General features: G+C 45.6%; 1 protein-coding gene and 1 long non-coding RNA gene across 2 annotated transcripts in view; one reads left to right on the top strand and one right to left on the bottom strand.

Annotated features, from left to right (window-relative positions):
• LOC135055370 (uncharacterized) overlaps positions 1-9466 on the top strand; it is a 45645-nt gene extending 36179 nt beyond the window's left edge. The window contains exons 2-3 of the long non-coding RNA XR_010243734.1: positions 2897-3048; positions 9207-9466. This is a non-coding gene — a long non-coding RNA (uncharacterized LOC135055370). The remainder of the gene's footprint in view (positions 1-2896; positions 3049-9206) is intronic.
• The window catches only part of CCBE1 (collagen and calcium binding EGF domains 1), a 420878-nt gene continuing 406716 nt past the window's right edge, over positions 8070-22231 (bottom strand). Inside the window, exons 7-11 of the mRNA XM_063959304.1 lie at positions 21906-22026; positions 19314-19453; positions 17499-17534; positions 16339-16374; positions 8070-9410 (exon numbers count right to left, since the gene is read on the bottom strand). Coding sequence (XP_063815374.1) covers positions 9177-9410; positions 16339-16374; positions 17499-17534; positions 19314-19453; positions 21906-22026 — 567 coding nt within the window. The 3' untranslated portion in view covers positions 8070-9176. The remainder of the gene's footprint in view (positions 9411-16338; positions 16375-17498; positions 17535-19313; positions 19454-21905; positions 22027-22231) is intronic.

Raw genomic sequence — 22231 nt, 5'->3', positions numbered from 1 at the left:
ATGTATGGAGACATTGGGGTTCATTCCGAATTGATCGCTATCTGCCGTTGTTCGCAGCGCAGCGATTAGGTCAAAAAATTGCAATTCTGCGCATGCGTATGGGGCGCAGTGCGCACGCACGTCGTACTTTCACAAAAGCCGACGTAGTTTCACACAAGGTCTAGCGATGCTTTTCAGTCGCACCGCTCGCCGCAGAGTGATTGACAGGAAGTGGGTGTTTCTGGGTGTTAACTGACCGTTTTCCGGGAGTGTGCGGAAAAACGCAGGCGTGCCAGATAAAAATGCAAGGCGTGGCAGGGGAAACGGAGGCGTGGTTGGCCGAACGCAGGGCGTGTTTGTGACGTCAAAACAGGAACTAAACAGTCTGAAGTGATCGCTAGCTAGGAGTAAGTCTCGAGCTACTCTGAAACTGCACAATCTTTTTTTGTAGCAGAGCTGCGATCCTTTCGTTCTCACTTCTCCTAAGCTAAGATACACTCCCTGAGGGCGGCGGCCTAGCGTTTGCACTGCTGCTAAATGCAGCTAGCGAGTGAACAACTCGGAATGAGGGCAATTATACCCGTCAACATATCATGCCACACTTATCTGTCCTTACTCCTTCTTGTAATATTAAAAGTATGCTATAAATAGAGTTCTGTGGCCTCTATAAAAGCCCTCATCCCCTGGCCACATACCTTTCAATGGTCACAGAGCTACTTGTAGTTTGTGCAGAAACTTCCAGTATCTGGTACTTTAGTATTTTACAGTACGAGGTTCATAATTAAATATACTTTCACTATATATCGTGTAGCAAAGTTCCAGTGGCGTATCTGTAATGGGTGCAGCCTGTGTGGTGCCCCCATTGATTACTGAGGTTATGTTTTCATATGACATTAAGGAAAACTTTTTCTTTTCACCACCGTGGTTCAGTATTCAAGTCTGACGTTAGCACTTGTCCCTTGCAGTTAAAAGTTGTTAAACTAAATTGGCCTTCTCTGCCCATTTGCAAGCTAATGGCTATACGCCATTGTGTTGTTTTGTCTCTTTTAAATTTGTACAGCCTAAATTTCTGTGTGTGTGTGTGTGTGTTTCCGAATTTGCACATGGAATAACAGTTAGTACCATACAATGTAACCTTTTCAGCTGGGACATGTTCAATCTCTTCCAAAGCTGTTCTACTTGCTACACGGAATTTAGATACATTTTATTATTAGTTTTAACGTTTGAAAAATGATTGATAATTTTCCAGCATTAGGCTGGGTACACACTAGGACGATATTGGAACGACTTATCATCTACATCGTCTAGTGTGTGCCTTTATTTGCGCGCTCCCACTGGCGGCACACGAGGTCGTTTGATTGACTGTGCTGCATGGTCAATCAAACGATATTATGTGTGCGGCTATGCATTTTAATGAAGGACAGAACGAGAGATCGTTCCGTCATTTATTAAATCATGTAATGTGTACCGCCAATCTGCGATGGTCCGAGCGAAGGGAAATTGCCCTGATCATCGGTACAGTTGCCATTTGTTCTGATGTGTACCTGGCCTTAGAACTGGTTCAACGACCCATCTTGGAATGCATATTTAGATATGGGGCTTACTGAAGATCTTGGACTGGTATAACTGGTGAAGACACAGGGCAACGTAATTACTGAAGTGCAGTCAGTGTCATAACTAAGACCGGAGAAGACCGTGCAGCAGTAAAGGGACCTAGAGACAACAGTCCATTGGCTCAGAGGGCGGGTGCTGTGTTCGGCCATACATGTGTAGCACCAGTACATGCCCGGTAAAGCCAGTTTGGGATTTTCCTTCAAAGCATTCACACCTTCCATACATTGCTATGATCGGGTTCAGTAGGGAAAACCAGCGGTCGGTATCCCGACGTTTTAAATACCGACGTTGGAATCCCGATTGGAAAAAGAACGACAGGGGTGAGTAAGGGATGCTATACTCTTTCCCCTACCCCCTAACCCTAACCATCCCTACCCGCTGCCTGACCCTAACCTCCCCCTTAGTGCCTAACCCTAACCTTCCCCCCGTAAGTGCCTAAACCTAACCTCCTGTCCCCACTGCCTAAACCTAACCCTCCCGAGCCGCAGCCTAACCCTAACCCTTGGAGGGAGGTGCCAAGCACCCCCTCCCTGTACCCTAACCCTCCCGGTGCTCAGCCTAAACCTCCCCCCGCAGCCTAAACCTACCTCACCCCCCCACACATTCCTGCGGCTTACCTCTTCAGCGGTGCGGTGTCAAGACGTTCGGCATCCCGGCTGTCGAGATTCCGACACCGGGATATATACATATTCAGGATGCCGATAATGGCTTTCCAACAGGCAGGATCCTGACTGCATTCCAAACAATCTGGTGATTTCATGTTAGGCCTTTGATTGACGTATTGCATTGCGTACATTATACCCACTATGAAAGGGTTTGATGTATAAATATCACATTTATTATGTGAGAAAGCTCCAGGGTCTTATCAGTGGTTTAGCAGGACCCTCTCACCATCTCAATGAACGGTCCTAGGATATTATCAACAATTTGCTTTGTGTCCCATCCGTATACTGATAAGGTGCAAGTCAATGAGTGGAGTATAATATAAATTATAGATAGAGGAACCAACACACTGGGGCTGATTCTGAGTTGCAGGAGATGTGGCCGCATCTTTTGCTGCGCCCGCATCTTATGCGATTGTCGTGGCCAATTTAATTTATACTGAAAAGCAGCAAACCAGAAGAGAGGTGGAGCTCCAAGCCTGGGCTTCAGGTGCCATGTGTCCGAACCTTGTGGGCCTTCCCATTGTCATCTTCTGTAATGTATCCAGCAGGCTGGATGGTTGTATTGCTATTTGATTGGTATCACCAGGATAATAACCACTATTCAGGAGAAGATTATCATAAGCCTCTTCATCTTGCAGGAGGAGGCAGCTTCCGGGTCATCATGGGTCTTTGCGTTGTCCTAAGAACAAAACTCCCCAAAAAAATTCTGTTGTGTCAGAAAGCTCCCGTGAGGTAATAATGATGACCTCCAGTGTCTAGATCTGCATGGAGAGCATGGTCTTTGATCCAGGTAACAAGGGTTCAGATACAGAGATGAATGCAAACCTGATTTTACCACAGTTGAGCGTACATTGGCCGTGTCTGAGTTGCACTTTTGCGGCGATAATCTTGCGGCAACTGTCACAAAGAGGATTTATCAACAAAGTGAGTGAGATTCAGGGAGTGTCTGGGGAGGGGTGCAACAAGAAGTGGTGGCAAAACGCAAAACTCAGACGTCTCAACCATTTTTGAGGTGTGTATCAACCTGTGACTGTGATCCCGTATGCAGTGACAGTGGCTCCAGCCTCTTACTTCCTGCGGCCATGCTGCACAACCATGATCTGTGAGCAACACTGCATTTTTGTACGCACCCGTCGAGCTTCTCAATACAAATCCAGGCGGCTGCGGCATTAAATTCAGTTACACCCCCCCACCCCATGGGGGAGGACTGGTAGGAAGAAAGGGATTTATGATTCTTTATTTGCACAAACAAAATGGCAGCTCAACGTATCAAATGAAGATTGTCTATTGTCCAGTGTATCTGATAAGCCTTCATTCAAGTAAGACCAAGACTCCCATATATTATAACTAAGGCGTTTCTATCTGATAAAACATGAAGAAACAAAGCTTTTTCGATGTTGATGAATTACAAATTGATGCCCTTACATGCGATTTTGTATGGAATTGTCTACCTGCACAGGGCCACTGAGAGCAGCCACGGGCCTAGGTACTGAGGGGGCGAGGCCAAACCACGGGAGGCGTACCCTGCCTTAAAAAAAAACAAAAAGTAAAATAGTGCAGTGCTGCAAAGGGAGATATAGGCCCCCTCAGCAGCTGACCTGGACTACTCCAATAAACCCGGGCTGGGTGATTAGTACCCCCCCATCCTTCTCAGCGCCCCTGTTCCTGTATATAACCTACTGACCTTTAATTTAAAAAAATTTAATAAATATATATATATATAGAGAGAGAGAGAGAGAGAGAAACAGGAATCCATACAAGATATTTCCGACCTCTCCACAAACCAATGATCACCTCTGGGTGCTTTGTATGTACTACTGAATGCTCATATTGACCTATCATGCTGTACCCAAATAACTAAGATACAATATGAATTCAAAGTGACAGTCCCGTGTTACATTTACAGTGAAGTATAATTCGCAGCATAGACAGAATGGGTTCGGAAAACAGATAGAACGTGAATTTGCCACAATTAAATCCAGTGGCAGTTGCAGAGGTGGGGCTGCAGCGCAGTTCTACTGTAAATTCAAAAAGAGAAGGCTCACCCAATTTGGGGTGACAGTTGGTGGCAGTTGGGGTGGTTTCCGTATTTGAATTTAGAACTGAGCTGCTGACCCACCTCTGGAGCCGTCACTGATTAAATCTCACTCCTGGGTCAGTAAATTGTAGGAAAGTGCCCACAGCATGTCTGGACAGAAAGGGGCTTATTTAGTAACATTTTGCACACAAATTTCCTTTAGTCATACCAACTAGTTTCCATTAATTGTCTGTACAACTCTACAGAAAAGACAGCGGTAACCCATGCTGGCCTGTTCTCCTGAAATACGCACTCCAGCATTTAAGAGAGATCACCCAAATCTCACCCACTTCCCTACCAAATCTCACCCACTTACCTATCAAATCTCACCCACTTACCTATCAAATCTCATCCACTTATCTACCAAATATCACCCACTTCCCTATCAAATCTCACCCACTTCCCTATCAAATCTCACCCACTTACCTATCAAATATCACCCACTTCCCTACCAAATATCACCCACTTACCTATCAAATCTCATCCACTTATCTACCAAATATCACCCACTTACCTATCAAATCTCATCCACTTATCTACCAAATCTCACCCACTTCCCTATCAAATCTCATCCACTACCCTATCAAATCTCACCCACTTCCCTACCAAATATCACCCACTTCCCTACCAAATCTCATCCACTTCCATACCAAATCTCACCCACTACCCTACCAAATCTCATCCACTTCCATACCAAATCTCACCCACTTCCCTGCCAAATCTCATCCACTTCCCTATCAAATCTCACCCACTTCCCTAATATCACCCACTTCCCTACCAAATCTCATCCACTTCCCTATCAAATCTCACCCACTTCCCTACCAAATATCACCCACTTCCCTATCAAATCTCACCCACTTCCCTACCAAATATCACCCACTTCCCTATCAAATCTCACCCACTTCCCTACCAAATCTCACCCTCTTCCTTACCAAATTTCACCCGCTTCCCTACCAAATCTCACCCTCTTCCTTACCAAATCTCACCCAGTTCCCTGCCAAATCTCACCCAGTTCCCTACCAAATCTCACCCACTTCCCTACCAAATCTCACCCACTCACCTACCAAATCTCACCCTCTTCCTTACCAAATCTCACCCAGTTCCCTACCAAATCTCACCCACTTCCCTACCAAATCTCACCCACTTCCCTACCAAATCTCACCCTCTTCCTTACCAAATCTCACCCAGTTCCCTACCAAATCTCACCCACTTCCCTACCAAATCTCACCCACTTCCCTACCAAATCTCATCCACTTCCCTATCAAATCTCACCCACTTCCCTACCAAATATCACCCACTTCCCTATCAAATCTCACCCACTTCCCTACCAAATATCACCCACTTCCCTATCAAATCTCACCCACTTCCCTACCAAATCTCACCCTCTTCCTTACCAAATTTCACCCGCTTTCCTACCAAATATCACCCACTTCCCTATCAAATCTCACCCACTTCCCTACCAAATCTCACCCTCTTCCTTACAAAATCTCACCCACTTCCCTACCAAATCTCACCCTCTTCCTTACCAAATCTCACCCAGTTCCCTACCAAATCTCACCCAGTTCCCTACCAAATCTCACCCACTTCCCTACCAAATCTCACCCACTCACCTACCAAATCTCACCCTCTTCCTTACCAAATCTCACCCAGTTCCCTACCAAATCTCACCCACTTCCCTACCAAATCTCACCCACTACCCTACCAAATCTCATCCACTTCCATACCAAATCTCACCCACTTCCCTGCCAAATCTCATCCACTTCCCTATCAAATCTCACCCACTTCCCTACCAAATCTCATCCACTTCCCTATCAAATCTCACCCACTTCCCTACCAAATATCACCCACTTCCCTATCAAATCTCACCCACTTCCCTACCAAATATCACCCACTTCCCTATCAAATCTCACCCACTTCCCTACCAAATCTCACCCTCTTCCTTACCAAATTTCACCCGCTTCCCTACCAAATATCACCCACTTCCCTTTCAAATCTCACCCACTTCCCTACCAAATCTCACCCTCTTCCTTAGCAAATCTCACCCACTTCCCTACCAAATCTCACCCTCTTCCTTACCAAATCTCACCCAGTTCCCTGCCAAATCTCACCCAGTTCCCTACCAAATCTCACCCACTTCCCTACCAAATCTCACCCACTCACCTACCAAATCTCACCCTCTTCCTTACCAAATCTCACCCAGTTCCCTACCAAATCTCACCCACTTCCCTACCAAATCTCACCCACTTCCCTACCAAATCTCACCCTCTTCCTTACCAAATCTCACCCAGTTCCCTACCAAATCTCACCCACTTCCCTACCAAATCTCACCCACTTCCCTACCAAATCTCATCCATTTCCCTATCAAATCTCACCCACTTCCCTACCAAATATCACCCACTTCCCTATCAAATCTCACCCACTTCCCTACCAAATATCACCCACTTCCCTATCAAATCTCACCCACTTCCCTACCAAATCTCACCCTCTTCCTTACCAAATTTCACCCGCTTTCCTACCAAATATCACCCACTTCCCTATCAAATCTCACCCACTTCCCTACCAAATCTCACCCTCTTCCTTACCAAATCTCACCCACTTCCCTACCAAATCTCACCCTCTTCCTTACCAAATCTCACCCAGTTCCCTACCAAATCTCACCCAGTTCCCTACCAAATCTCACCCACTTCCCTACCAAATCTCACCCACTCACCTACCAAATCTCACCCTCTTCCTTACCAAATCTCACCCAGTTCCCTACCAAATCTCACCCACTTCCCTACCAAATCTCACCCACTTCCCTACCAAATCTCACCCAGTTCCCTACCAAATCTCACCCAGTTCCCTACCAAATCTCACCCACTTCCCTACCAAATCTCACCCACTCACCTACCAAATCTCACCCACTTCCCTAGTGAAGTAGGGTAGGCATTGACTCGACTGCGTGATTTGTTGTCGATCACATCCTCATAGTTACGCCCACCACAGCATGTTGTCACTATTACTCTGTGAGAGGTGGGGCCATGGTTATTAATAACGCACTGCCAAACCCCCTGCCACTTGGACCTCACCTCCAGGATCTCCCGAAGTCGGTGAGTACACTTAGGGGTGGTGAGAACGGGGAGTGGGTAGTAAATTTTTCAGGCATGGGCCCCTGTGAGGACCCAGGAGTGCAAGAGAGGCATAGCCAAGCCCCCCGGTGATGTCGCAACCATGCTCCCAGCGCGTTGCACTGCTTCATGGCAGCTCACACTCTATGTGCACCATGATAAGGTATAACTGCAGTGCATCTAATGGTCATGGCCCCCAGTACCCAGGCCCGTCTACGCTATAACCCCATGTTGTTGCTATGGGTTCTGGTGCATCAGTAAAAATTGCACCATATTATTAAATAAGCTCCCAAACTAACATATTATTGCTGCTTTACGTTTCACTTAGGAGCAAAGGGGTCTATTTACTAAGCCTTGGATGGAAATAAAGTGGGCGGAGATAAAGTACCAGCCAATCAGCTCCTAGCTGCCATGTCACAGGCTGGGTTTGAAAAATGACAGTTAGGAGCTGATTGGCTGGTACTTTATCTCCGTCCACTTTATCTATCTCCAAGGATTAGTAAATAGACCCCAAAGTTTTCAATGAACCACAACAGCTGAAAAATGAAATGTCTGTTTTTTGCTATTTTTACACCTAAATGCAACGATAGTAGAATAGAACCAGTGATTAAAGTAAAAGTAAATCCCTTATACCAGTGGAAAATAGTTCACGGTTTAATAGCCCATTGCACTGTACTTATCCTAGTACATAAATGACAAGATAATCCCATATTGATTGCATAGTCCGCTCTTGCTTTGGTCCCAGATTGTATCCGTTCACGTTGCAGACTCCTGTTTCATCAAGTACTTCATTTTAATGTATTTTCTTAAAGGGGGGGGGGGAATTACCACCTAGAGATAACTTTACTATGTTAGTTTGTACATGATAGTCTGCAACTTTGACTAGATACATTTTTGTATTTTTTGGTTGTTTCTGTTTCTTTCTAATGCCTTTATTAAAATGTACTTTCCCTTTGATATGACATAGAACTGATTGGTGGGTACAATTGCAATAAATGCATATAGTTAATCTGTGCTGTGTTCAAGGGCAACGCTGATAAACAACTCTGCCAAGATTAATGGTGACAACAGGATCCAGAGTCATGTTTCTGACCAGTCCTTATAGTTCCCTCTTGGTAAACTCTCTCTCTCTATGGTTTCATACATTTCCCCGATGGCGGTTACACAGTCTATGAAGCAGCATTTTAGTCCAGTATTGGGGATGCCTTCTTACCCCTTTGACTAGTAAAACATAGGTTACGCTAGTGATTAATCTATGTGAGTACTTCATACTCGTATGCTGATTATACGATGGGATATAATGGTTACAAGGGAAATGTGTGGTCCCCTTGTAGGCTTATGGGCCACATCCAAAATCCATGGAACGCATCTAGTTTCCCACTATTAATGTACTTAGTAAAAGTTGCAGGGATGCATGTAAAAAAATAATAATGAAAGTTGTCTAAGGGGAATAAAAAAAATCCCTTAAAATTTTACCAAAATTTTCTAAGCCAACTGTAAAAATCTATCATTTGAGAATGTAACAAGTTAGACCGCCAATTTACCTCCTGTGAATACCTCTTAGAATACGCTACTGTACAAATGAGAAGCAAAACATTAATACAAATAATAATAATAATAATAATATTATTTAACAATAAATTCAAAAGTCAAAAATAGATACTCTTTACATCAGTGCATCGTTTTATACAATGGAAAAACATATAAAGTTATTTTTGTCCCAGCTCCTGTCGGTTAATGGCGGTTTGTTTTATCTGTTCGTAGGTTCTTTGATACAGTCCTTTGTTTGTAGTCCTCTCCAGAACCAAAGTCCATTGTGTCATGATGGTTAGAGAACTCCTGAGGTAACGGGAACTCCTCCGCGGAGGAATGTGATCTGCGCCCAAATACTTTGTCCTGAAGTTCTGCAATGTCATTCCGGATGTCTGCCATCATTAACAACAGGAAGTCGAAGGATCCTGGGGGCCCCTGCAAATACACACAGACAATTTGAAATTAATAATAAAATAAAAAAATGACACTGATTATGTGGCAGTGCCTATTTTACTTATGATGCAATAGTATAATTCTACATAAAAATAGTGCAATTGACTCAAACATTATACTAATAGTGCCCTCCCACGCCACCTACAAGCAGTGCCCTACAGTACATATACCAGCAGTGCCCTACAGTACATATATACCAGTGCCCTCATACAACACTTACTAGCAGTGCCCTACAGCGCATATACCAGCAGTGCTCCCCCACACCACATACCAGCAGTGCCTTACAGTACTTATACCAGTGCCCTCATACACCACCTACTAGCAGTGCCCTACAGTGCATATACCAACAGTGCTCCCTCACACCACATACTAGCAGTGCCCTATAGTACATATACCAACAGTGCTCCCTCACACCACATACTAGCAGTGCCCTATAGTACATATACCAACAGTTCCCTCCCACATTGCATACCAGTAGTGCCCTATAGTATACCAGCAGTGTCATCCCACATCGAATACCAGGGTGCCCTATGGTACATTATACCATATCAGCATTGCCTTACAGTACATTATACCAGCAGTGCCCTACAGTACATTTACCAGCAGTGCCCTTATACACCACCTACCAGCAGTGCCCTACAGTACATATACCAGCAGTACCCTCATACACCACTTACTAGCAGTGCCCTACAGTACATATACTAGCAGTGTCCTGCCACACCACCTGCCAGTAATGCCCTACAGTACATATACCAGTGCCCTCATACACCACCTACCAGCAGTGCCCTACAGTACATATATCAGCAGTGCCCTCATACACCACCTGCTAGCAGTGCCCTACAGTACATATACTAGCAGTGTCCTGCCACACCACCTGCCAGTAATGCCCTACAGTACATATACCAGTGCCCTCATACACCACCTACCAGCAGTGCCCTACAGTACATATATCAGCAGTGCCCTCATACACCACCTGCTAGCAGTGCCCTACAGTACATATACTAGCAGTGTCCTGCCACACCACCTGCCAGTAATGCCCTACAGTACATATACCAGCAGTGCCCTCATACACCACCTACCAGCAGTGCCCTACAGCACATATACTAGCAGTGCTCTCCCACACCACATACTAGCAGTGCCCTATAGGGGGTAATTCAGATCTAATCGTAGATGTGCTAAATTTAAGACATCTATGATCAGTTTCTCAGACATGCGGGGGGCCACCCAGCACAGGACTAGTCCACCCCGCATGTCGCCCTACCCCACCACCCCCACACAGGTGCAAAAGTCTCGCACGGGGGCGATGCTTTTGCACCTGGCGAGTAACTCCCTGCCAGCGCAGTTTCTGCCACGTACCGGGTTGCAGCGGCTGCGTGTGACGTCACGCAGCCGCCACAACCTGCACCCCAACCGTCTGAACACGCCTGCGTTGTCCGGATCGCGCCCCACCAACAGCGTTCTAATGCCGTTGGCACGCCCCCTCCTGCCCCGTGGCCGCCTCCGCCTATCAATCAGCCTAGAGATGCTGTTAGCATCTCACTGGGCTCCTAGGGTGCCCGTGCGCACTCCACATGGGGATTCAGACTGCGATCGCTGAATTAGGCCCATAGTGTATATACCAACAGTTCCCTCCCACATTACATACCAATAGTGCCCTACATTACATGTACCAGCAGTGGCCTCCCACATCGCATATCAACAGTGCCCTCCCACATCGCATACCAGCAGTGCCCTCCCACATCGCATACCAGCAGTGCCCTCCCACATCGCATACCAGCAGTGCCCTCCCACATCGCATACCAGCAGTGCCCTCCCACATCGCATATCAGCAGTGCCCTCCCACATCACATACCAACAGTGCCCTCCCACATCGCATACCAGCAGTGCCTTACAGTACATTATACCACCAGTGCCCTCCCATACCACATACCAGCAGTGCCCTACAGAACATTATACCAGCAGTGCCCTCCCACACCACATACCAGCAGTGCCCTACAGTACATTATACCAGCAGTGCCCTCCCACACCACATACCAGCAGTGCCCTACAGTACATTATACCACCAGTGCCCTCCCACGCCACATACCAGCAGTGCCCTACAGTACATTATACCAACAGTGCCCTCCCACGCCACATACCAGAAGTGCCCTACAGTACATTATACCAGCAGTGCCCTCCCACACCACATACCAGCAGTGCCCTACAGTACATTATACCAGCAGTGCCCTCCCACACCACATACCAGCAGTGCCCTACAGTACATTATACCAGCAGTGCCCTCCCACACCACATACCAGCAGTGCCCTACAGTACATTATACCATCAGTGCCCTCCCACACCACATGCCAGCTGTGCACTACAGTACATTATACCAACAGTGCCCTCCCACACCACATACCAGCAGTGCCCTACAGTACATTATACCAGCAGTGCCCTCCCACACCTCAATCCAGCAGTGCCCTACAGTACATTATATCAACCGTGCCTTCCCACACCTCAATCCAGCAGTGCCCTATGGTATATATACCCGCAGTGCCCCACAGTACATTATACTAGCAGAGCCCTCCTACATCACTTATCAGCGGAACCCAACAGTGCATTATATTAGCATTCCCCTCCCACACCACATGCCAGCAGTGCCCTACAGTACATTATACCAGCAATGCCCATTCAATCTCAGTTATTTGAAGATATGTTTCAATCAAATGATTGCAACACAATGCTCATTTTTGCTTGTGCTTTTCTATAGACACTGGGGACCACTAAAAGTGCGGGGAGGTTTAGTCTTTAAAGCTGGTGAGGAAGGCATAATATGTAGAAGGCATGACTTGGATAAGGCATACTGTGTATATGAGGGGCCACATGTGTCCAATCATATTTCACCCCTAAACTAACCCCCCACCCCCACCACCATTTCAAATATCTTCAAGGCTTAATTGCTGCTAAATATGATAAGATTCTATCCTTACGTTATAAACATCAAAAGGGACCAAACTTCTTTTTTTTCTAATTAATACAGTGGGGGTGGGGTGGTGGGGGGCAGTGGGCAATATTGTTTTATGTTATTTTTGGAACATGGACAAAAATTGCTTCAGTTTGTAAAATCTATCCTACAATTACCCTCTGAATGGTCCCACTATTCAGCTTCTCCGTATAATTGTGTTTTTTATCCATGCCGCCGTAATTTGTAAATAAAAAACACATTGTATCTGAACATTTGTACTTTATAGGGTGTTTCAAAATAGCATTTTAAAACTGAGAGATAAATGTATGCAAAAATACCCAGGAGAAAACTGCAGGGTTGTAGTAATAAAAACACAAGGTAGATTTAATTGGTAAGTAAAAGTTTGATCATAAAAATGATATCTGCGGGTTCTTTTTTTTTTCAGAGGAAAAATATGTTAGGGGGTATACATCCTCTCCTTATTATATAGTGTTCCTGACTTTCTCCTCCGTATTGCATGCAATAATTATTATTATTATTAACATTTTCATATACTGTATAGCGCAGCATATTCCGTTGCGCTTTACAATTAGAACAACAGTAATAGAACAAAACTGGGCAGAGACAGACAGACATAGAGGTAGGAAGGCCCTGCTCGCAAGCTTACAATCTATAGGGAAATAGGCATAGGTGTGCGCAGGGGGGGGTGCCTGGTGCGCACAGGCACCCCCTAATGTCCGGCACCCCGATCTCAATGCCTGATGCAGCGATCGCCGAGCAGGCTGATTACTGTCCCCTCTGCGCTGCACCCTGTCAGGACTGCATTACTGACCGGACGCCTGGGTTAATCAAGGGTGCCACTGACACCGGCTTTCAAATTCCCAGCTCCACCTCCATGTACAAAAACAGTGCGATGTGACGTGATTACATCATGCTGCTCGCATGCCCACCCATCACACCCGCCACACGCTCACCTCGCTCCTTCTATGCTATGCCAACGCCAGCCACTGATGAGGAGCAGCATGCAGCCAGCGTTCCTCTTAGGAAGACAAATTCAATACTGGCAGACGGCCGGCAGCAGCATGGACACGTCACTTATTTTTCCAGCAGCGTCAGTACTAGTCAGTGACTGTTAGTGTCAGTTTAGTTACTGACTTGTAAGTAAGCTGCTGCAGCTTGCAGGGGAAAGAGAGGGAGAGCCAGACCAGGCTGAGGAGGAGCAGTGTAAATGCAGTGAGTGCCATCAGGGGTGTTTGTTTGGAGCACACCACAACATCTGACAATGCATCTGCTTTATTAGGATTGGTACAAAGGTGGATATTTTATATGCGTTGACCATCAATAGATGGTGCTAGACACGCCCAAAACGCGATGCTAGACACCCCTCCGACGGTGCACCCCCTAACAAAATGTGCTGCGCACGCCAGTGGAAATAGGCATTGATACACAAGGATTGATGCTACCTATTGAATAATGGTCCACCAGATTACTAGGTTCTTAATGGGTTGTATGACATAATCACCCAGCAATGTTGGCAAAGGGTCAGGAGGGTGTAAGAGTAAAGAAAGACAAAATATGTGATGTGAGGTTATGTGTACTGTACAGAGAGGATGTAACTGCATAGGGAAGCATTGAAGGTTTATGCGGGTAGGTCTGGAATTTGATAGGCTTGTCTGAAGAGGTGAGTTTTCAGGAAACGTTCAAAGGATTGGAGACTAGAGGTGAGTCTTATTGTGCGTGGGAGGGCATTCCACAGAGTGGGTGAAGCCCGGATAATGTCCTGTAATTTTGAGTGGGAACAAGTAATACATGTGGATGAGAGACGCAGATCTTGTGCAGAGCGGAGAGGTCGGGTAGGGAGATATTTTGAGATGAGTGAGGAGATGTATGTTGGTGCAGTTTGGTTTATAGTCTTGTATGTAAGTAAAAGTATTTTATATTTAATACGGTAGAACACCGGTAACCAATGGAGGGACTGACAGAGCGGATCAGCAGACGATGAACATCTAGCGAGGAAGATTAGCCTCGCAGCTGCATTCAAAATGGATTGTAGTGGTGAGAGCCTATGTTTGGGAAGACCAGTCAGGAGACTATTACAATAATCAATGCGGGAGATAATGAGAGCATGGATCAGAGTTTTTGCTTGTCTTGTGTAAGATATGGTCGTATTTTGGATATGTTTCTTAGCACTGGCGTGCGCAGCACATTTTATTAGGGGGTGCACTGTCGGAGGGGTGTGTCTAGCTCCGCCTTTTGGGCATGTCTAGCACATCTATTGATGATCAACGCATATAAAATATCCACCCTTGTACAAATCCTAATAAAGCAGATACAGTGTCAGATGTTGTGGTGTGCACCAAACAAACACCCTGATGGCACTCACTGCAATTACACTGCTCCTACTCAGCCTGGTCTGGCTCCCCCTCTCTTTCCCCTGCAAGCTGCATCAGCTTACTTACAAGTCGGTAACTGAACTGACACTGACAGTCGCAGACTAGTTACTGCTGCTGCTGGAAAAACAAGTGACGTGTCAATGCTGCTGCAGACCGCCTGCCAGTATTGAACTTGTCTTCCTAAGAGGAACGTTGGCTGCATGCTGCTCCTCATCAGTGGCTGGCGTTGGCATAGCAAAGAAGGAGAGAGGTGGGCATGTGGCGGGTGTGACGGGTGGGCGTGCGAGCATCACACTGTTTTTGTACGTGGAGGTGGAGCCGGGAATTTGAAAGCCGGTGGCAGTGGCACCCTTGATTAACCCAGGCATCCGGTCAGTAATGCAGTCCTGACAGGGTGCAGCGCAGAGGGGACAGTAATCTGCCTGCTCGGTGATTGCTGCATCAGGCATGTGAGACCGGGGTGCCAGACATTAGGGGGTGCCTGTGCGCACCAGGCACCCCCCCTGCGCACACCTATGTTTCTTAGATGTACAGTATGTAACATTATTTTGAGACAGACTGAATGTGGGGAACAAAGGACAGTTCAGAGTCAAGAATGAGACCTAGACAGCGAGCTTGTGGGATAGGGATGATTGCTGAGTTATCAACAGTGATAGAGATTACAGGTTGGGAACTACTATTGGCCGGTGGAAATATAATTAATTCTGTTTTGGAAATATTAAGTTTGAGGTGGCGAGATGTCATCCAAGATGAAATGGCAGAAAGGCATTCAGTGACACGGCCCAATACAGATGGTGATAAATCAGGGGAGGATAGGTAGATTTGATTATCATCTTCGTACAGATGATACTGAAATTCGAAAGAGCTGATTAGTTTGCCAAGTGATATGGTATAGATAGAGAAAAGCAGAGGACCCAAGACTGAGCCTTGTGGTACTCCAACTGAGAGAGGTAGCGAAGAGGAGGTGGAATCAGAGAAATGAACACTGAAGGAGCGATTTGGTAAGTAGGATGAGAACCAAGAAAGGGCCGTGTCCTGAATACCTAGGGATTGTAGTGTTTGTATGAGGAGAGAGTGGTCAACAGTGTCAAAGGCAGCAGAGAGATCAAGGAGAATAAGTAGTGAGTGATGGCCTTTAGATTTAGCAGTGACCAGATCATTCACTACTTTGGTCAGTGCTGTCTCTGTGGAGTGTTGGGCACGAAATCCTGGCTGAAGTGGGTCCAGTAGGCTGTGCGAGTTAAGAAAGTGTGTGAATCATCTTTCCAGTCCAGCGCTAGCTCATGTGCTAAACTTATACTACCCCTTCTCACTGCATATCCATCCCCCCTGGTAGACTAGATTTAGGGACAACAAGATTCCCTCCGGGTCAAAGCTCAACGCCAACGCACACGGACAGCCGTACATTCTGCAGAAACTGCTCGCGTTAAGCTGACATTTGCTGAATAAATGACCATATTTTGGGTGCCCACGTCTATCCAAATTAATAACTGGGAGGAGATTAGTAATTCCCTGACTCTCCTATGAAACATGCATACAAACAATTCTGTGATGTAGATAGCTTGGAACTCACCGGAAGTCCCCTTGGACCTGGAGCTCCTCTGTCACCCTAGAAAAACAAAATCATTATTTGTTTAAGCGGAAAGTAACACTTGCGTTCTTCTTCTCCCTTTAGATATAGTTATCACGATAAAAAAAATAGAATAAAATAAAACTTGAATTGTGCAGAGAAATATAGAAAAAAAATTACAGTTCGTTCCCATAATCCTTTTAGCTTACATCTACTATCGTCTACATAACTGTAGTCATCTAATATGGGAATGTTCCGGACATTCCAGAAGAGAAAGCCACCTGGGAGTTCTGCTATTGTTCCTGCAGAAATGGGTGGGGTGACGCCTTAATGACCCGATTCGATGCAGACCATGCGGTCATAGCCCCGCTGTGTGACTAGACATCATCTAATTCCCTTGCATGATAAATGGCATCAATGCCACCCCACAATTGCCCGTGGATCCATCGTCTGGTAGGTAAGTGTGCTTTTCTAATTAGTTAAGAACATAGGGCACAATGCGCAGCTGAATGCATTGGCTGTATATAGCTGACGCAACTTAATACAATTCGGATGCTTAACGTTGCATCAATGTCCGTAGTGTCTGCTGGCAGTAAGGAGACAACCTGTCGCTCTATAGCTACGATTCCTCGGGGGGAGTCACAGGTTGTCTACCTCTAGGTTACAGGAATGTGGCAGAGGCTCAAGATTTTATATAATCTTCTTCCCCAAGTCATTTTCCCATAAATTCGGAATTGCGTCCCAAATTATATAGCATCACTGACATTGGGACGCTGGTCTACTGTAGATAGGGAGGGAAATGTATAAATAAGCCCAGCAGTCACTATAGCAAGTTACACTATGCCTATATGTCAGAAAAAAGTTGATAACATGGATGAAGAGGACACAGCAATGGCCAGAGGACAGAAGATGACCACAATTAGCCTGGGTGACGCCGGATGTAAGCCCGAACGTTCTGCCTCGTTTTGTGTGTGTGCTGAAATTGGACCGTCAGCGTCTCTCTCAGCTCTCGGTGTGGGAACAAGAATTACAGCATATGTAGCCAAGCCAATGAGGCATTTTATTAATGATATGCTGCCCTTACAAATTATCCAACCCAACACATAAACCTGTCATGGCCCAGGGGGTACAACACGAAAAAAACAGTCATTTAGTACACATACCTTCAGTCCATCCTTCCCTGCAGCTCCGGGTGGGCCCTAAATGAGAAACCAAATTATTTTAGAACGCAGCATTCCTAAAAATACATAGACTACGAAATAACATCAGGACCACTGGACAACAAAACAGGAATTATCAGATATGAATCACGAAGGTAAATAAATTGTTCCATGTTAACTTGGCTGTACACTGCAGCGCTGTTAAAAAGTATCCAAACCCCCTTATTTCTGACATCCTCACCTACATATATAGCATGTGTCCCAGTGGCGTAACTAGTGGTGGGTCCCATGTAATGGACGTACCTCCCTTGTCTCCCCCCCAGAGATGGGGGGTTCTGGTCATATCCAGAGGGAAGGGACGATCACTTACATGCCACAATCATTAACTTGCCCAGCAAGAGCGCTCAGTCTACTTACATACCGACCCCTCGGGGGCAGATTTTTTTATTGAATGGCCATGGTGTGTTGAAACTTCAAGCACCGGCAGACCCTCACCCTGCTGAGTGGGACAAGACACTGTATGCAGGAGAAGGTCTGGTGAGAGCTGCTCCAGGGGTCAATTTAGTGCAGCTACACAGGGGAGCGGGTCCATTTTAACGTATTAGCATACTGGGCAGGTGCCCAGGGCACCACGATTTTAGGGGCTTTTGAGCAGGGGCAGGCTTGTGCCTCTGAAGCTTCTTGGGAGGCATGTAGAGAATGCAGTCCAGCTGCTCTGATTGTGAATTACACACAATCAGAGCGGCCAGGTTGCATTCTCCACCTACCTGCAGCCAGGCAGTGAATGGCTGTCAGCATGCTGATTGGTGGATGGCTGGAGCTATCCACCAATCAGATCGCTGAAAGCCATTCACTGTATGGAAGCATGTGGAGAGACAGCACGGGACCACAGGAGGGGTAAGGTTTTTTTATGTATTCCTGTGAATAAGTGTGTAAGGGCCTCGGTGCATTGCTTTACCTAGGGACTACAATGCTGCAAAGACAGCCCTGCAGGGGAGATGTACCATTGTGAGATTTATATACACCTCTCCCAGGCGCTGATTCCCCCAACATATGCACAATCATATGTCAGGTGATCATCTCACAGAATTTGCAGGACAAGTAAGAGGACCAACTATGTGTCTCTAGGAAACGATTTTACTGCAGTAAAAATACATATACAGCTGGAGCCCTGCTCATCTATCCCTTTAATAGGATTACCTGAGCCAGTGCTGTCGGACTTAATCCCCTGCTGTAATGTTCTCTCTGTATTGTATTGCAGCTTAGAACAACAGATGAAAGGCTTATGCTAATAAACCTTGGTGCACCTAGGTGCAGCAGAGAAGGCTAGATCAGGGAGGCTCCATCTGTATATTGTGTCTATCCAGCATGACTAGGACTGACATGTGACATGATGACGCAGCCGCCCCTAAACCGGTCCAGACACGCCTTCGTTGTCTGGACCACTCCCCCCATTTACGCAGCTATGGCATCCTTCCGGAATGCGATCGCTATGAGAATGCTGACGCATGTGTACCGCAGCCACTGCGCATGTGCAAATACCCAAAATTCGCTCATTTGCAATTTTCGGACATTCGTGTTTCTTACTCAATAAGGCCTTTAGTGAATGGAGGCTTTAATTAGTCCTTGCGTCGTCATTCTCTAACTGGCCTAACAATTGAATCTCAGGTGACAACAGGAGCATTAAAAAGGCATCTAAATTGTATTTCTCTTTATTAAAATCCCTAAAGCTCCTGGGGTCTAGGTGGCCCCCAGGCTCCTGGCCAGTCATTTCTAAATTAGCTTTAGTTACTCTTTAAATGCCGGCACAATACTCACCACAGGGCCTCTCTTTCCTTGTTTAATATAAGATATCTCAGGAGATGGACCCACTGGTCCCATGAATCCTCGGGGGCCTGGTGGTCCAGGAGATCCGGGGAGACCGGGCTGTCCGGCACTTCCTTTGGGACCAGGTAATCCTTTAAAAATCAAAATCAAGGTGTAATCAATTTATAGAAATTATAATAATTAGATTGCTAATATAATTCTAGACTATGGGTAAAATGTAATAAGCTGTGATAAGTAGGAGGTGCGGGATTTCATGGAAGTCTGGCTGGATTTTTAAAGCGGCAATCATTTGCACAGCAGATGTAACATGTGCAGAGAGATTTAGGTATATTGTTTCTGTGCAGGGTAAATCCTTGCTGCTTTTGCATGTAGCCCACAAATGCTAGACAGCTTTATTTTTACACTGCAATTTAGATTTCAGGTTGAACACACTCTACCCAAACCTAACTCTCTCTGCACGTTAGATCTGCCCCACCTGCATTGCAGATTGGCTTTGCCGCCAAATACTGTAGCTTTTTTTATTTGGTCTGAACTCAGAATGAGTCCTTGATTGTGCAAATGGATCATGAGTTTGGTCAGTCAGGAGGTACAATGCATCCGGAAAGTATTCACAACGCTTCACTTTTTCCACATTTTGTTATGTTACAGTCTTATTCCAAAATGGAATAAATTCATTTTTCCCTCAAAATTCTACACACAATACCCCATAATGACAACGTGAAAAAAAAATTTTTTTGCGATTTTTGCAAATTTCTGACAAATAAAAAACTAAGAAATCACATGTACATAAGTATTCACAGCCTTTGCCATGAAGCTCATAATTGAGCTCAGGTGCATCCTGTTTCCACTGATCATCCCTGAGATGTCCCTACAGCTTAATTGGAGTCCACCTGTGGTAAATTTAGTTAACTGGACATGATTTGGAAAGGCACACATCTGTCTATATAAGGTCCCACACTTGCATGTCTGAGCACAAACCAAGCATGAAGTCAAAGGAATTGTCTGTAGACCTCCGACACAGGATTGTCTCGAGGAATGGTACAGAAAAATATCTGCTGCTTTGAAGGTCCCAATGAGCACAGTGGCCTCCATCATCCGTAAATGGAAGAAATTCCACCAGGACTCTTCCTAGAGCTGGCCAGCCATCTAAACTGAGCGATCAGGGGAAAAGGGCCCTAGTCAGGGAGGTGACCAAGAACCCGATGGTCAGTCTGTCAGAGCTACAGCAAGTCTCTGTGGAGAGAGGAGAACCTTCCAGAAGGACAACCATCTCTGCAGCAATCCACCAATCAAGACTGTATGGTAGAGTGGCCAGACAGAAGTCACTCCTTAGTAAAAAGTACATGGCAGACCACCTGGAGTTTGCCAAAATTCACCTGAAGGACTCTCAGAGTATGAGAAACAAAATTCTCTGGTCTGATGAGACAAAGATTGAACTCTTTGGTGTTTATGCCATGCGTCATGTTTGGAAGAAACCAGTCACCGCTCATCACAGGCCAATACCATCCCTACAGTGAAGCATGGTGGTGGCAGCATCATGCCGTGCGGATGTTTTTCAGCGGCAGGAACTGGGAGACTAGTCAAGATAGAGGTAAAGATGAATGCAGCAATATACAGAGACATCCTGGATGAAAACCTGCTCCAGAGCGCTCTTGACCTCAGACTGGGGCGAAGGTTCATCTTTCAGCAGGACAACGACCCTAAGCACACAGCCAAGATATTAAAGAAGTGGCTTCAGGACAACTCTGTGAATGTCCTTGAGTGGCCCAGCCAGAGCCCAGACTTGAATCCGATTAAACATCTCTGGAAAGATCTGAAAATGGCTGTGCACCCACGCTTCCCATCCAACCTGATGGAGCTTGAGAGGTGCTGCAAAGAGGAATGGGCGAAACTGCCCAAAGACAGGTGTGCCAAGCTTGTGGCATCATATTAAAAAAGACTTGAGGCTGCAATTGCTGCCAAAGGTGCATCAACAAAGTATTGAAAAAAGGTTGTGAATACTTATGTTCATGTGATTTCTTAGTTTTTTTATTTTTTATAAATTTGCAGGGAAAAATAACTTTATTCCATTTTGGAATAAGGCTGTGACATAACAAAATGTGGAAAAAGATAAGCGCTGTGAATACTTTCCGGATGCACTGTAATAAACTACTATGCATCCTAGTGACTGCCGTTCAATACAGGGAGCCCCCTAATGACTGCCACACAAAACTAAGAGCATCTCAAAGATCTCTAAACAATACAGAGAACATTCCTATGACCATCATATAGATGCTTAAGTATATTTCAAATATTATCAACTTAATGACAGAATTTAAACTTAAGGCAAAATAATATCCAATTTTTTATTAGTCAATCAAGAGCTGACCCATGCAGCACCTGTAACAGAGTAGCTGGTCCCTGGGCTTGTGCTAGCCACCAGGCAATAGACTGAGGCCAGACAACTGTCCTACCCAGCCATGCACCCAATCCATCCCTGAACCTCATTTTTATTTAACTTTTTGTGAAAGTCATTTACACATGATTGAGATTTACCAATAGGCCCCACAGTACTGCAGAGAGATTAATGCACTGTTTTGTTACCTTGGGGTCCTTGTGTTCCTGGTAAACCAGGAGGTCCTTGAACATACATGGTGGAGGCTAAGACCTTGTCAGCTGTGATGTGTTTGCTGGTTTCGGACACACTGTTCGGTAGCAAGGCCAGCTACAAGAAATAAATAGTGATATTAGTAGATTGGAGTCACATGATAGGCGTTTGACTTCAAGTTGTGCATTATCACTACTTTTATACTGTCAGCAATTGTTCGATATTTAGACTTTATTAGTTATTCTCTAATCACCAAACTGCAGGAAAGTTAAACAATTTAATTAGTGATGACAATTGCGAAATGTGTGCACAAGGTTTGCAT

Source organism: Pseudophryne corroboree, chromosome 1 (assembly GCF_028390025.1).
Source record: "Pseudophryne corroboree isolate aPseCor3 chromosome 1, aPseCor3.hap2, whole genome shotgun sequence".
NCBI lineage: Eukaryota > Metazoa > Chordata > Amphibia > Anura > Myobatrachidae > Pseudophryne > Pseudophryne corroboree.
The sequence above is the reverse complement of the archived record's forward strand: the minus strand, read 5'-3'. Positions and strand labels throughout refer to the sequence as shown.